This window comes from Petromyzon marinus, chromosome 42 (assembly GCF_048934315.1).
Source record: "Petromyzon marinus isolate PM22_M1 ecotype Great Lakes invasive population chromosome 42, UKy_Petmar_22M1.pri1.0, whole genome shotgun sequence".
In the NCBI taxonomy this organism is placed as follows: domain Eukaryota; kingdom Metazoa; phylum Chordata; class Hyperoartia; order Petromyzontiformes; family Petromyzontidae; genus Petromyzon; species Petromyzon marinus.
Genome location: NC_133708.1, coordinates 1,026,935 through 1,043,763, shown reverse-complemented (window position 1 = coordinate 1,043,763; position 16,829 = coordinate 1,026,935). Strand labels below are relative to the sequence as shown.

Here is a 16,829-nt window from a genome sequence, read left to right as displayed (position 1 = left end):
CGTTGCGTGGGAATTCAGGTGAGGTAGAGGCACAATGGGTTAAAGTCTTGACCAAAGGAAAATCTATTATTTTAGAACTAAATTTCTCTGGCTACCCTCCATTTCCTCCCGTATGCGGATTGTCATCCTTATCATCAGCCATAATCAATACGCTGCTAGATAAAGGCCTTCCTAGGCCGTTGCCATGTCTCACGATCCTGCGGTGTAAACAATCCATCCAGCACGTGCACACCAACTGACTCCGTCTCCACACTGGATGTACTCTCTGGATGCCGTGTTCCCTCCCCTGGCTGTCAGCCACTCCGTAGTTATTTTTGACCATTGGCCATCGCTCCTGCTGGCCGCGACGCGTCCTGCTGCCAACGTGTGCCGCAGTGGCTGGGAGATGCTAACTACATCGCCTGGTATGCAGGAGTTTGTTGGTTCAATCCCGACCGTGACAGCCTGCTGTATTTTTCGATTTAAAGCTTTCGTGACTGCAATGATTCATCTTCTTTGGTTCTTTCGGTAAAGTCACGTAGAATGATGAAGGCTGCTTGTGTTGTGGCCGAAACGTCGTAAGAATATTATTGTGTTCTTTTATTTTATCAATTTATTATTTTATTCTCATTCTACGTGACTTTACCGAAAGAACCAAAGAAGCCTGCTGTATATTTGGAGTTTACACGTCTCTCCCGGCAGTCGCATGGAATGGACATTACACGTTTAGAGTATTTGGCTGCTATAAATTTCCACATAATGATAAGCCACTTCATTGAGCTATCATTACTGATAGGTCACTTCTGCATAAGCGCTAGACAGGTAAGTGGGCCTTACCTGGTAAAAAAAAAGAATAGTCAGTGTTTGGACAATGTCATGAACTTGCGTGCATTCTCTAATCCACGTGCTCCTCTTCCTCCTGTCTCTCAGTGTATCCCCCCCCAACGCCCCCCCCCCCCCGGGGGAAGGAGCTGTCCATCGTGAACCCGGGACTCAACTGTACTTGGTCTTGGTGCGGGTGTGACAGCTCTCGGGGCAGCTGCTGGTGGTGGAGGCCGGGCCGAACAGCAGGGGGCAGCACTGCAGGCGGACGCAGGTGCTGCGACAGAAGTCTGCCACCTGCTCCGCCATGCGCACCAGCTCCACCTTGGCGCGGTAACGCTTCCCGCTGTACCTGGGCACATGCACGTGGTGGAGGGGGGCGAGGCGGGGGGGGGGGGGAAGGGCGGGTTAACGTCACAGCCTTGCGCAGACCACCGAAAAGAACTGCACGTGTGGCCCCCCGAGCTCCGACCGAGTGACTGCGCTCTCTCGTGCCCGCTGATGCCGGCTGTAACCTCCGCCGAGACGCCAAACGTATTTGTCGAATTCTGCTTGCGCCCACGCGTGGCCGCTTTTGCCGAAAAACACCACAATCCCTTGGTCTGTTTGGCCACCACGCGACAACTTTCATTGTTTGGCTGTGTCGGGTGGTGGAGGGCACGCGGTTCTTACTGGAAATCACACCCACGCGACCTGACACAAAACTAAACTAGTCACACGATTGAAGAGGAGCGAATGGATAATCGATGTTTATTTGTTACGTGGAAAATCCCGTGTAGCCAATTTGCCAAAGCTCGTGAGGGAGATCCGTGGTGTTATCAGCACAAGGCGAGGACTACAACGTCAGAGCGATCCATACAGAGGAACAGGCAGCAACAGAACAGAGTGCGTCGGAGATGCGGGCAAAAATGGTGCTTAGAGAACAAAACACATTAACCCGTTCCGATGACGTATGTATACATCATCAATTTTTCTTCTGATTTCAAAAGAAAATGTTTAAACTGTATTGGTACCGAGGCTTCTACAAGGCCATGTGTCACTACGGTTCTCTGCGGTGAGTACCGCGTCTTTGAAAACAACGGTGCTGCTACGCCTCTCTAAATAAAATGAACGCCGAGCCAAGATTCAGCGGTGAATCACCCTGCAACTTGCAGTCGTCTCGGAAGACAACATTAACCGAGTGGCTATGTGAATGAGCGACTTTGCAAGCGAGATAATGAGCGAACTCAGCAACGAATGGACAAACGAGGGAGGGGGGGGGACGGTACTTGGCTTTAATCGTCTCCTCTTGACCTCCCCACTGCGGCTGCCCCTTTAGCTGTAGCTCGTGGAGGACGCGGCTGGGCTTGTACGCGGAGTTGATGAGCAGCGACAGGACCTGTGCACGTCGCCACACCGAGACCGCGACACAAACGGCGTCATCGCGGTCATCGTCATGGTGGTTGTCGTCGTGGTTGTCGTCGTGGTCGTCATCGTGGTCATCGTCATCATTGTGGTCGTCATCGTGGTCGTCATCGTGGCCGTGGTCATCGTCGTGGTGGTCACCGCGGTCGTGGTGGTGGTCATGCTCTCATGCGAGACGAGGCCGGGCCTAACCTCCCGCAGGACGAGGACGCAGCTGCCCGGCCCCACCGACTGGGGGAGCTCGGCGATGCGGCCCTTGTTGAGGAACGGCCCCGAGAAGCAGCGGTGGTTGATGAAGATCTTGGGGCAGCAGTACTTGCCACTGCCGGGTCCTGGGGGCACGCCGATCGCACGATCGCAAGGGCATCGCCGCGTCGGCACGCGCGGACCGCATTTGCCCACCGTGCTGCCGGCCGCACCACGCCTCCAGCTTCCGCCACGCAGCCACCGGGGAGCCGGTTTCTTAATTCGATCCAAAATAAATGTCCCGATTAACCATCCAGATTATTTGTACAGAGCAGTGCTTCCATGCCCACCGTGCCGATGATTCCACAAGCCACGGCCGATTCTACCTCACCTATGGTGTCCCTCACTTCTGCTGGGTTGCAAGGTGGCCACGAGAAGGGAGGAGCGACGCATTATTGAATGAATCTGTGCGGAGCTATGAGAGCACGGTCTCCTTGTCTGAACGGTGGGTGTATTTTGGGTACCCTGGTGTCTCGCGTGGTATGCAGGAGGCTGTGGGTTCGATCCTGATCCTGCCGCCTGTATATATGGGGTTTTCGTGTCTCTCTCCCTCCGGGGTCGCGTGGATTTTTCTCCGGGTAGTCCGTTTTTTTCCACCACATTTAGAATCAAAGTGCGTTTAGAGTATTTGGCGGCTATAAATATCCACGTGATAAGCCACTTAATTGGGCTATCATTTGTGGCCAGGTCGCTTATCGCTTATGAAAAAGAACAATACAGCTCAGTGGGTGTTAGCTGATAAAATAAAACATAGCTTTTAAATAGTCTCCCCTTTCTAGAGCCGATGTACCACCCATTAACAACAGACTTGACCGGAGCGTTCGTGAAGCCGCCCTGGGTGGATTAGCAGATCTCTCCTTCCGCCACCGTTTACCCGTGTCGCTTGGCTGCAGCGACAGCTCCCTCCGCGCCCGCGTCTCCCCCGCGGCAAATGGCACCGGCACTCTGCACACCGCAGAGATCGGGCACACGTGGCGGGACACGCCGTCGATGGCCGCCGGTGACCGTTCAGGCACGGTGACGTTCGGGGCATCGTCCCCTTACACCGCGTTCGCACTGCGCAGACACAGGTCAGGAAGCGTCACAGCGACGCCGCGGACAGCGGCGAGTCTCTATTAAGAGCCAAGCGGGCGCGTTTCTAAGAGGCGCGCTCACGGTCCAATGAATGAGGCCCCCTTCGGCAAAGCTCGGCTATTCGCACGTCAGCCCCTGCGTTGGCAACACCCCGCGCCTCCTCGCGTTACATCGCCGTACGGTTGGTGGGGGGGGCGGGGGGTTAGTGTTTTGCGTAGAGGTATAATCTTTTACGAAACGCGTAGAAAAAAGATCAGCAGCACGGTGCACGAACCCGTGTGTGTTAAATGTACGGCTTTGAATGTGGCGTTTTTGAAGTAAGACTAGACGAGATAAGAATGCGGATTGTTAGGAATGAGTTTAGCTGGATTTGATGGTCATTGTATAAATGCACGAGTTATGTGGGTCATGGATTTTAAAGGTTCGTGTACGTGCAAGCGCGTGTGCGAGTGTGCGTGCGCGTTAACAATATGAAGCATAAATTTTGATTTAAAGCTTTCGTGACTGCAGGGATTCATATTCTTGGTTCTTTCGGTAAAGTCACATAGAAGGGAAACAGTAAAATAATAAAAAATATAAAACAATAAAATTCTCACGACGTTTCGACTGCAACACAAGCAATCATCATCAGGTGTGAAAACCACAGCAAGAATTTTTTTTAAAAGTGGCGGTTACTTTTAAAGTTAGCACCACGGAAAGCGATTTGGCAGTTATTCAGATGGACGAGTCCATCTATATTCGGAAAAGAGGGGGGAGATGAAAATAATGGATGTAGTCTGAAAGCCACCGTAAGCGTGAACAATCAATTATGACCCGAAATGGTTTATCAAATCCTTCCAATGATTGCCAAGCCAGAATCCATCTTCTGGGTTGAAATTGTCTCTGTGTTTGTATATGTGGATAGCCTCATGAACGAATCTCTCATGGTAGCCAGATGGCTTGTAAAGAACCTGTCTTGGAGAAGTCAATGTCACGTGAGCCACTTTAGCACCATGGTGCTAACGTTCAAATTTTCTTGCTGTGGTTTTCACACCTGATGATGTTTGCTTGTGTTGCAGTCGAAACGTCGTGAGAATTTTATTGTTTTATATTTTTAATTATTTTATTGTTTCCCTTCTACTTGACTTTACCGAATGAACCAAGAATATAATACGAAGCATCCCTACGAGCCACATCGGCAGCACGGCCTTCTGGGATCGCACGGGTATTTTGAACAGCATTGATGGCAACAAGCAAACTCTGGCCCGGTTTCAACATTCAGTGTCTCATCAGCAGAGTCAGGCTCGCTCGAGCCAATGCCAGTTGAGCAAGACCGGAGAAGCCACCTCCAAACAGAGCGGCTGACCGACGACCATCGCCACGCTCGGCACTCTGTGAATCCACTACCACGCCGACCGACCGAGCGAGACGGTCGTCATCAACGGCCGCCGGACACGGCAGCGAGCACCTCACGGGACCCGACGATGATGGCGAGATTCCGAGGGTCAAAACCCGTACGAGGGTTTGCACGAAGACCCGCAAAGCTGTTGCAGTGAACTTCATCTATATTTCGTATGCAGAGGGACGGACTGGCGTGCCCTCTGCGACCGCGCGCTCGCTCTCTTACTGTTGCTTCGGCTGCACAACGGCGATCTTCCTCCGGGCGCCGCCGACAGCTGCAAGACAGAAGAACGCCCACGCCCGTCACCCTCCCCGCGGCGCGAGCAATTTCCTCCACCCCCTCGAGCCCAGTGGCTCGGCCCGCTCGGTTGCTTCCATGGTCTCGTGAGCAGTGGCGGCTCAAGTTAAACGCCTGGCTTGAGACGGCTCTCACTCGAGCCGGAGCCGGGCCGTGAGGATACAGGCCGTGCTCGCCGAACGCAACCGGTTTGCGCTCCTCTCCGCTCGTTTCACGCCACGACCACCGCTGCCACGTGAAGGGGATGCGCAGCGACCAGCGGTAAAAGTTTCCGGCTAGAAGCAACCCGGCTGAGTACGCATCACCCCCGCATCTCCCCCGCACGTCTCTCCCGTGTTCCCCCCGCACCTCCCTCGCATCACCCCGTGTCTCCCGTGCGAGTCCCCCCGTGCGTCCCCGGTGCTCACGTGGGGAGCGACGGGGCGCCCGCAGCGGGTAACCGTTGGACTCGCTCCACCCGACGGGGAAGATGTCCATGGAGCGCACGTCCACTATGCAGTCGGGCTGCGGCTGCTGCAGGCCTGCACACACGCGCGTGGCACGAAACGGACCGGCAAGCTGCAAGCCAAAGCACAGAGAGAGCCTCTCTCCGCTCCCTGCTGGAGAAGTCGACCGCGCAAGGGAACGTGGGCACGGAGAAGCCCTGCGCGGATTTCTTCCTCTCGTTACCACTGCGTTCTGTACCCGGGAGAGCCTCGCGAAAGCTTGGCAGTCTTACCAAGCTCTGGCAATAAGAGGGGCGATGTAGCTGCTGCTGCTGTCTGATTCCAAGTGAGTAATGTCCCAGAAAATTGTCTGCAGCGGGGATGTTTGGCCAATTCCAGTTAAATGCAGGCAGACTTTGCATAGCACGACCCCGTAGAACACGGATTTGTTACAGCACTCTTTGCCCCGGACAATTTTTTTAATCAAAGGAAAACAAAATTTGTGCTTACGAGAATCATACCTGCCCCCATCATTCAATCAGCCAATGAGAGCGACCCACGCTCTCAGCCAATCAGACCCCACACTCACGATTCGATTATCACGATAAACATTTTTTTTAAATCTATTTAGCCAGGTGAGAACTCAAGAGACCAAGATCAAGTCTCAGGCTACGCCTAAAAGAAACCTCAGCATAAACATGTAGACCGGGGGCATCGCAAAGACGACGGAGGGCCAGCAGCCCTTATCTGAGAGCGACCCCGGACTGGGAGAGAATCAGCAGCTCCTCCAACCTCCTCTCCCACCGCTGCCATGTCGAGTACGGTAGGATGCTTTCACGAGTACAGTACGTAATGCTTATTTGATGGTGTTATAAGAATGTATTATTTTTAGCTATGAACTAACGATTACCATCTGTATTATTATTGACGCTATTAACGATAACCCAAAGAAGCCCTAATATATATTGCTCATACGTAACAATTAACGCTGTGGGGAACGCATTCCCATACACAACAAGGAAATAACGACCCCTTTTAGTGCTGATTCGGCGAGTGCTCACTTCTCCAGGAACGCATCTCGAGCGATAAAGCGAGATCTGCCTCTACGTTGGTGGGGGGGGGGGGTTAATTACGAGGAGGAAACCGGAGAACCCTGAAGAAAAACACCCAGAACAAGGGGGGAGAGAGAGAGAGAGAACGTACAAGCTCCATGCAGAAAGGCGAGTCGGGAATCGAACCCGAGGCTCTGCCGCCCAAAAATAAAAAAAATACCACCACCACCACCACCCCCACCACCACCACCCCCACCACCACCTTACCTTCCAGACGCAGCCACATGAGGTGGTGGCGGAGGTGCGTGACGGTGGCCACGCACAGCTCGCTGGGAAGCAGCGGGTTCACCACCTCCAAGCGCATCCCCTGGATGAACCCGTGCTGCGGCTCGTCCTGCGGCACACGCATGCACGCACGCACATTAACCATCGCCATCGCGAGCACATTTGGTACCGTCGGCTGTCGTTGTAACGTGCGCGGGGACAATCCCAGGAAGGGAGAGTGTGTAATGGCAGTCGAGTCCAGTCCGTTCTCCTGTAACGCGTGTTGCTTTCATAACGCGTGCTGGATATAACGCGAGGAATGCATTCGGGAACATTTTTGTATTACGCGGATGCGAATATGGGTTAACGCGATCGAGTGAATAAGCGGTAGTGCGGCTGCCTCGGCATAGCATCACAGGTGGGATGCTGCTGGATGCTTATAGATGCTACCCACGCACCTCAGTCTTTGTTCATCCTGCGTACGAATCTCACGTATTTTTCTCCTAACGTGGTGTCCTTCAGAAGCATAACTACTACCGCCACATTACAGCAGAATAGACTGTATAATAGGCGATGTTTCAGGCAATGGCCCTTCTTCACAGCACAAGTACTCACAGTCGTTCTCCGACACATGAAGAAGGGTTATTGCCCGGAACGTCGGGTGTTAAATGGGCCCGTTTATTGCGTTATAGGAGAACAGACTGTAATTTGCGGGGTCATTTTTCAAATTTGACAAATGTTGTCCATGACGCCTCCTCTCTTCGAATGACATCACAGGATCCTTAATGTCCACCGTGAAACGGACGGGCGCATACATTTACCGTTCGCACCCCCGCAGCATTAACGAGGGCGGCCGCCGGATTCGAACCGCGAACCTCCAACAAACGAGCGGAGAAAAGCGCTGCTCACCACTGGGCGACCACCGCCTCCCGGTGCGGCGTGGACAGGGGGCGGCGTCTCCGCCGGGGGAGGCCTGGAGGTCGCGGCAACCGTTGCCAGCAACGCATTCACCGCGAGCGACCGTGGCAACTCGGCGGGCAATCGACCAACCACACGCACGAACACAAGGAAATAACATAGGCCTTGTCTTTAGGCAAATGTGATCTACTTGCTGCACTGCCACCTCTTGGGCACTTTGCAGCCCAGCGGAGCGGCGCTGCCTCTGCCGCGACTTCCCACACACGTGACGGCGCACGGGAGGTGAAGCGTACCATCGGGAAACAAGAGCCAGGCGCCGCCTCCGCTCCCGAGCTCTTCAAGTACTCGGCCCAGTCGAAATCCTGTCCCTCGTAGCCTGCCGCTCGCACACCACGCACACCACGCACACAAATACACACCACGCACACAAATACACACCATGCACACCGTGCACACCACGCACACCGGCGCTCGTGAGCACGCACGCCGCGGCGGGATGCCTCCGTGTAGCCTCTTGCAGACTGTCGGGCCGAATTCCATTAGCGAGCAGCACCTGCGAAGGCGAGAATGGCACACAAGGGGGTGGTGTGGCCAGTGCCAAGTCCGGTCACTTTTGTCTCCCCAGGGCTGATGTTTTATACACAATGCACCAGGTACTCATTTCAGGCTGAGTCGACCCAGCAGAGGCCCGTGACTAAGACACATACACGCACTTACAAACACACTGACAAACACACGCAACAAATATAACAAAAATGCCTGTATAGCCTTAACAGATTGTTGGGACAAGTGCTGTTAGCAAGCACCTATGAAGGCTTGCACAGCACACGAGGGGGTGGGTGGCCAGCACCACGCCCGGCCGCCTTTGTCTCCCCAGTGGCGATGTTTACACATCACACTAGGTACTCCGTTAAGGCTGAGTCGACATAGGGCATTCACAAACACAACACAGACATAACGAGTGCAGACACATACACAACAGCCGCCAATCGCCACTACGTAATGGTGACGTTGAGGGCACTTAAAGAGACGGCGAGACAAATCCCTATTCTCTGCAAGTTTGGACAATGTTCTGCCAACATTTACATAAAAGCGGTTCCCGCACACACACACACGGATGTGGCGCACACGCAGATGCAGCACACACAAACGGATGCGGCACACACAAATGTGGTACACACAAACATACACGGACGTGGTACACACAAACACACACGGACGTGGCACACACAAGCACACACGGAGGTGGCACACACAAACACACACGGAGGTGGCACACACAAACACACACGGAGGTGGCACACACAAACACACACGGAGGTGGCACACACAAACACACACGGAGGTGGCACACACAAACACACACGGAGGTGGCACACACAAACACACACGGAGGTGGCACACACAAACACACACGGAGGTGGCACACACAAACACACACGGACGTGGTACACACAAACACACACGGAGGTGGCACACACAAACACACACGGACGTGGTACACACAAACACACACGGAGGTGGCACACACAAATGTGGTACACACAAACACACACGGACGTGGTACATACAAACACACACGGAGGTGGCACACACGGACGTGGTACACACAAACACACACGGACGTGGTACATACAAACACACACGGACGTGGCACACACAAACACACACGGACGTGGCACACACAAACACACACGGAGGTGGCACACACAAACACACACGGACGTGGTACACACGCACACCCTGTGTTCCAGCACGATGCCGGCCGAGGCCTGGGGATCCTGCAGGTTTGTGGGCGCTCACAGAGGTGCCCACGGGATGGCAGGATAGCAATGGGGGTGCAGGGAACCCATCGGCCTTCTCCCACAATAGATGTGGCACACACACCTCCAATGAGCACGGTTGGCTCAGTATGGCGCGAAAGAGGTTCAATATACATACGCACAATGCATTCAATGCACCCATTCGTGCAACCGGCCAAAATTCTCTCAACGGGTCCTGAAAGATAGTCTTGGGACTCGGCGATTCTCGTCTTACGACGGACACAACTACGAATGCAGGCAAACGGCGTAAACACTGCCAGGACAAACCTACGTCATCGTTTCGCCCGTGGCACTGCCACAACGGCGGTTTGGTTCTCGGGGCCACAATCGCCGTACCGGGGGGCGGTGTGCAGGGCACCCCGTTCTTGAGGCTCCACTGCGCCGGCAGAGCGGTGGGGCCGTCGAGGGAACACACGAGGGGGGCAAGTGGCGCCACCTCCCCACCCGCCGCGTCCATCTCCACCACGAAAAACCACTCGCTTAGCACCTGACACAAGCACAAAGACAAAGAACCCCACCCCCCCCGGATAGCCTTAACAGACTGCTGGGGCAAGTACTGTTAGCGAGCGGTACCTGTGAAGGCCTGCACGGCACACGAGGGGGTGGGGCCTGGCCAGCACCACGTCCGACACACACTGTGACGCGCACGCACACACACACTGTAATGCACACACATGCACACACATGCACACACAAGACAACAATCCCCCGTTATAGCCTTAACAGACTGCTGGGGCAAGTACCGTTAGCGAGAACCTATGAAAGCCGGCATGGCACACTAAGAGGTGGGGGGCCAGCACCAGGCCCGACCGCCTTTGTCTCCCTAGTAGTGATGTTTACACATCGCACCAGGTGCTCATTTGAGGGTGAGTCGACCTAGGGGAGGCTCAGGACCGGTTCAGATGATCGTCACTGGTCTTGGCCATGAGAGGGAATTGAACACCAGTCACCGGGTTAGTAGGCACAGTGCACAAACCACTGTGCAACCGCTCCCCACAGGCAAAAGCACGCACGCACGCAAACACACACACGCACACACGTGCTTGCAGGAAGTCCATCTTGCGGTGCACTGGTCTTCGCCATGGTAACGTCAAATGAGAACTAGTCCCGAGGTGTTAGCAGCACCAAGACGAGAGGGCCTGCCACAGGCTTGAGCTAGTCTGGGCGGTGGTGGTCTTCCTCAGATTGCTCAGGATTCAGCGGAAATGCCTAAGGCTCAAAGAACAAAACGAATGCCACATTCACGCTGGCAAGTAAGAATGGAGGGCCAGGTTCCACTGTGCAGCCCAGGCATTCACCAATGACAGACAGGAGATGTTTAATGATTACATAAATACTGGATTAGGAAGACTCAAATTTATTATATAAATCAGATTTTTATATTTTCTCTTTGTTTCTCTGCCAAGTCTTATATATTTATTGTATTCTATAAACTAAACCATGTTTATTTTACCAGGTAAGGCCCACTGAGCTAGATAGCTCATATTTGTAAACACACGTTTACAAATTCTGTAAACGTGTGTTTCTAAATGTGGAGAGAAAAACCGGACGAGCTGGAGAAAACTCCACGCGACCATTCAAAGGCCGAGCCGGGCCCTTTCATTGCCTGGTTAGAGTGAGCTTGCCGGGCTGCATGTCCAGGAATAAGAATATCCATGAATGTCATAAATCAGGCCTCCATAGCCTCGAATCCAGTGGCTTCTCCAACCTGTGGTCTGCGCACCTCTGGTACTCCGCAAGGCAGGGGAAGTGGAATGGCTGCAGCCACGATGATTTTCAAACCAGACCTGATCGCTTACTGCACGTGAGCATGACGTCAGTTCCGTGACGTCCTGTCAGTGAGCGAGCTTACGACAATGCACGTGGCCTCAGGGTACACCTAGCCTGGCACAAGCGCATGTTTCTAAATGTGGAGGGCAAAAACCGGAGGACCCGGAGGAAAGTCCACGCGACCACCACGGGGAGAGAGAACACGCAAACCCACGACCTCCCGCGTACCCAGGCGAAGGGAGACAGAGGCAAAGAAGGGGCAGGAGCCAGCAGCCGTTCTCGCTGTGCGTTGGCGAACGCACCTTGGTGACTGTGGCCGGGGCGATGCTGAAGGGCAGCGTTGGGTGCACGGCCTCCAGCTTCATGCCCTGGCTGAAGCGATGGCTTCGTGACTCCGCCACCTCCTGGAGACAAAACGGACGATCCAGTTGCACGTCGAGTGCCCGGGGCGGTGACGCGGGGGCCCAGCGGCCGGCAAGCGCATTGGATGCTCGATTATTGCAATACACTCCTCTACGGGATGTCTAGCAAAAAACAATAGCAAGCTGCAGCCTGTACAAAATTCTTCGGCACGTTTTGTGATGGGTACTGGAAGATCGGACCATGTCTATCCGGTGCTTGCTGAGCTGCATTGACTTCCGGTTGCTGAACGAAGTGTTATAAGGTCGCACTCATTCCACAAAAAGCACTTGCCACAAATGAACCACAATACCTCGCTGATCTCGTTAAGGAGCATAAACCATCATCACGCGAATTCCTCCGATCATCCTCGCAGCAGCTTTAGGCTAACCATCAAACAAAGATGGTCACTGCATTGCGCGCTGTCTGGAATTCTCTTTCTTCCAAAATTAGAAACCCACTGAAGCTATGCACTTTAAATCTGGACTGACAACTCATTTCTTTAAAACTGCCCTTTGTGTTTAATTTCTTGTCCTTCCCTCGGACCTCCAACTAACAAGGTTGGCTACGTACGGTGCGAAAGAGGTTAAAAATAATACAATAGTGCGCTGCATATAAACCAAAGCACGCCAAGTGCCGTCTGCTAAAGGATGTAACAAGAGAGATCCCGTGGCATTATCCAAAGAAGAGACGCCGCGTCTCCGCTCGAGCAAGTAGAGCGGCGACGTCCGCATGCCCCGCACCTTGAAGATCTCCGGGGGTACTGCTTCCCGCGCGTCCGGGCCGTAAGCCTCCTGACGCGCCGCCTCCCACTGCTCCGCCGTGCGGAGAGAAGCGACGGCTGTGGGGGCGCAGAGAGGAGGGCGGCGACGGCGGCCAAGGAGTCAGCGAGCGACGCGGCGCGAGACCACCACGAGGACCACCACAAAGCTCACCGTCACCGCGGCCTCCACCATCATCATCAACCCCGCCATGACGATACCATCACCGTGGAAAGAGCCTCGTTCTTTCACTCATTGTTACGATTCTGCTTGTTTACCCAGGAAAGCCTCCCTGGGTGTCAACTCTTTTTAAGAAGACTCCTGCCAAGTTTCTGCAGTTGGAGGCGATGCTACTGCTGTGTGTATGATCCCAATTGAGTAGTTTTTTCAGCATTGGGATGTCAATGGGATGTCATTGACAAGTTATAACACCAATTACAGAAAATGTAATTAGAATTTGGCCAATACCAATGACAATGTATGTGTGTGGCTTTTTCTATGTGAGGAGGGAAACCGGAGAACCCGGAGGAAACTCATGCCGAACGGGGGGGGGGGGGGGGAGAGAGAACATACAAACTCCACACCACACGGTGCCTGGGTCAGTACCGGAAACCCAAGCAGCGCTTGTCGACGCGGGGCGCGAACGTCACCACCGCACTGCCATCCTAAAAACGCCGAACATGAAACCAAAGCACACGAGGGGTGGGGGCGGGTGGGTGAGTAGACGAGGCGGCGACGGCTTGCCACGCACCGGCCGGGGGCTCCACGGCGCAGCGGTTCCCGCGGGCCCAGCCCAGCGGGTGGAGGCGCGGGTGGAGGTAGAAGAGCCACGCGTCGAGCGCCGCCTCCTCGGGGCCCAGCCCGCATGGCCGCAGCCGAAGGCGGCCGCCCACGTTGCGCACCACAGCCGCCGGCCACGCCCGCAACTCGCGCCCCGTGGCCTCCCGCACCTCCAGCCGCTCGCCCGGCATGATCAGCTCCACCGGCGGACGCCCGCGGTTGGGCTGGGGGCGAGAGACGCCCCGGTAAGAGAAGGCGTGTACCCCGTGAGCCCGACCGCTCCCGTCTCGGAGAGACAACCCGGATAACGTAACGACGAGCAGAGGCAATGGTGCTCATCTCCTGTTTACAGACCGGAGCCAGCGGTGGAAAGTCCACATTCTATGACGTTGGGGGTTTTTTCTACATAGGAGACCGCTGTTGACCTCTCCACGAAGTGCTACTCATTTTTATTGACCTCACAGGGATGATGGGCTCAGTTCAGGATTTTAACTTGTGTCACTCTACCATTGAGACCGAGGCTACTTAAACCAATGCTGGTAGACTGCTCGCATGGAACAAGGACCAATAGTTAACAGAAAGGGGTCCCTAACCCTAATCAACCCTGACTCTGTTGACGAGACACTCAATGTTGAAACCGGGCAAGAGTTTGCGTTTATTAAACCAACGCTGCTGAAAATTAAATTCACTCCCAGAAGGCGGCGTGGACCAGGGGATGTGTAAACCAAGTCTCGTGCTTGTCGTGCGGAGAGACGAATGTGGACAGAAGGCGCCCGCCCTCGAAGGCGGACGGCGCCATGCGCGTGGCGGGGGGGCAGCGGCTCACCCCTTCCAGGAGGCTGGGCGGTGCGGTGCGGGCGTCCACGAGGCCCTCGGCGAGCAGCGCCTCCCAGCGAGGGTGCTTCTCTCTGATCGCTGCAGGGAACGGACGAGATCGAGATCTGGGTGCCATCGCGGACAAAGCCTTCAATGCCCCACCGCTCCCCTCTACCACCAGGCCCCACACCTGCAGTGGACACGCAGCACGACCTGCGAAATAGATCTGCCCCGACCGTCTCCCACCACCCGGCCTTAGGCCTTCTCTTCCCTTTGGTCGCCAGACTCTTGGAGACTACTCCGATGCCGGTCTGGGCTATCGGCCGAGTCTCCCGTCGAGCTGCTTCGTCAGAGTCTAGCTCTGATCCACACAGCATTCCAGAGAATACTTTTACCTCAAATATACTGTTCTCTACAGGCAGGCTTAGCAGTTGGCCTGAAGGTGACAGTACAACAAGATTCGTTTGTCAACCTATACTTGTGCTTGTCCTCTCACAAGCATGGGTTTTCTCCACGTATGCTGATCCCAGGCAGCTGCCTGTAATAAAAACGAATGCTCAAGTGGAATGTGCGTCAATGGTCGTGGCCAATTCAATTACCACCGCATGAAATAAACCCATCGGATACAACTTCGTTACGCAATCAATTTCACCACAATTCCAGCTCTGAGAATAAAAATATGGATTTGACTGTCACGTGACAAACATTACTCTCTTTAACACGTGGGCTTTTGTGACCAATATTAGGTTTTTTGGGTTAGATCGCGTAAAATGTTGTGGAATTACTCTCCAACACACAAGTGTGCATAAGTCGTAACGAATTGACTCATTTTGTTGATGTGACAAACCTTACTAATTGGCTGTGTCGAGTGGTGGCGGGTTTACCGACACATTCATAGTCACGCGATCTAACACAAAAAATCTTTATGGAGAACATTACTCTCATATGTAGGGAGAGTGGGAAAATTCAGCCTCCTACTGTGTCGATCAGAGAACATATTCAAGGGCTCTCAGAGGTAGCTCTGTGATATCTGGTTTCGTGGGCCTTTCTCCATCACAGGGTGGAGGATCCGTATGATGCCCTCTCCTGTGGCACAAGGCCCATCTTATCTAAAGAAAATAGATGTGGAACAAGGACGGTGACTGCATCGCCCACGTTCAGATGCTATTCTGTAGCCATTTGGAATGCTCTTCTGTCCGATATTTGGAAGCCACTGGAACTATGGACTTTTAAAAGTAGATTGAAACCTAATTTCTTTAGAACGGATTTTGTGTTTAGCTTGTTGTCTTTCCCCTACACCTCCGATTACCACGGGTGTGCTACGTATGGTGCGAAAGAAGTTTAACATACATACAAAATTTGAATTACATTTCGGGAAATTTCCCACTGCGAGTACCGACGCAGCTAGCCACCCGGTCCACTCCCTGGCACTCCTCTCCTCCCGCTCGGCCCTCGGCCTCTCCCGTGCCACCCCCCGCACCCCCCACCGCCACGGTCGGGCGCCACCACGCAACTTACCGCACGGCGGCACCAGGCTGCGCTGGTGCCGGGCGCACCACCCCACGGGGTGCAGCTCGGCCGTCAGGATGTCGCGCCAGAAGTCGGCGCTGCGGTCGCCCCCGTGCCCGATGGGGCGCAGCAGCAGCAGCGGGCCGCAAGTCATCACCACCTCCGCTGGCCAGAACGTTGCGGGCGGCGCGCCACCGTTCGCCACCTCCAGAAGCATGCCGGCGCTGAGACTGCTCTGTAGGCTCCGCTCCACCTGTGGGGGGTGGCGGCGCGTCGTCGTCATCACCGTTATCATCACCACTGCCGCCACCTGGGATTCGTTTTGTTAGCAATAGGCGCATCACCCCCTAGTGTGCAAGCTCAGCAGGACCCTCCTGAGTCTCGAGACTTAGGGAAGGATTTTACCAGGTAAGGCCCACTGAGCTATGAAGCTATTTTTCAGAAGTGACCTAGCAATCGCAAATGATAGTTCACCAAAGTGGGTTATCAAGTGGAAATTTATCGCATCCAAATACTCTAAACGCCTGATGTTTATTCTAAATGTGGAGGGAAAAACCGCAGGACCCAGAGAAGGCGAGGTATTCAACATCTCGGCACCTGGGCGAGCAGTTAATCGAGCGTAGTTATAAAGTAACCATGGGCTGTCAAAATTAGAGCATTTATATTTCTTGTTATGCTTAATTATTCTTACATGTTTTAATTTCTACAAAGTATTTACTAAAGTCATTTAGTATACTCTCAATAACCGAGCCAGCGCCGGCGTGTGCACGCACGTGCAAGAAGCTTGTGTGTGGCGCAGCGACGGCTCCTATCTCGTCGAGGTACTCCTCCCAGCCGAACCAAGCCTCCTCCTCCTCGCCCTCCTCACTGCAGCACACGCCTAGGAAGATAAACAATAAGCAGCCACACAAAGGCCTACAGTATCAACCAGCCAGCAACAAACAGCGCTATCAGACGTGCAGAATAAGGGTTAACGAGATGCTTGAATCGAACGAGGTTATTACAGTAGTCCCTCGGTTAACAGTGACATCGGTTAAAGGTTTTTTGGTTAACGTTTCGCCTCCCATAGGACCCCATGGTTTCGACTAACGTTAAAATGTTGATTAACG

At 54.0% G+C, this 16,829-nt stretch overlaps 1 protein-coding gene across 5 annotated transcripts in view; it reads right to left on the bottom strand.

Annotated features, from left to right (window-relative positions):
• LOC116951126 (scm-like with four MBT domains protein 2) overlaps nucleotides 1–16,829 on the bottom strand; it is a 43,521-nt gene that overhangs the window by 18,337 nt on the left and 8,355 nt on the right. For all 5 annotated transcript variants that reach the window (XR_012946532.1, XM_032969547.2, XM_032969548.2 and 2 more), the window contains exons 3-17: nucleotides 16,494–16,600; nucleotides 15,730–15,973; nucleotides 14,222–14,310; nucleotides 13,367–13,619; nucleotides 12,598–12,695; nucleotides 11,758–11,859; nucleotides 10,022–10,172; nucleotides 8,156–8,238; nucleotides 6,948–7,074; nucleotides 5,611–5,724; nucleotides 5,132–5,180; nucleotides 3,326–3,396; nucleotides 2,398–2,537; nucleotides 2,070–2,179; nucleotides 978–1,153 (exon numbers count right to left, since the gene is read on the bottom strand). Coding sequence is in view for 4 of the 5 variants with exons in the window: in XM_032969547.2 (XP_032825438.2) it covers nucleotides 978–1,153; nucleotides 2,070–2,179; nucleotides 2,398–2,537; nucleotides 3,326–3,396; nucleotides 5,132–5,180; nucleotides 5,611–5,724; nucleotides 6,948–7,074; nucleotides 8,156–8,238; nucleotides 10,022–10,172; nucleotides 11,758–11,859; nucleotides 12,598–12,695; nucleotides 13,367–13,619; nucleotides 14,222–14,310; nucleotides 15,730–15,973; nucleotides 16,494–16,600 (1,914 nt within the window). In the remaining variant the exon portion in view is untranslated. The remainder of the gene's footprint in view (nucleotides 1–977; nucleotides 1,154–2,069; nucleotides 2,180–2,397; nucleotides 2,538–3,325; nucleotides 3,397–5,131; nucleotides 5,181–5,610; nucleotides 5,725–6,947; nucleotides 7,075–8,155; nucleotides 8,239–10,021; nucleotides 10,173–11,757; nucleotides 11,860–12,597; nucleotides 12,696–13,366; nucleotides 13,620–14,221; nucleotides 14,311–15,729; nucleotides 15,974–16,493; nucleotides 16,601–16,829) is intronic.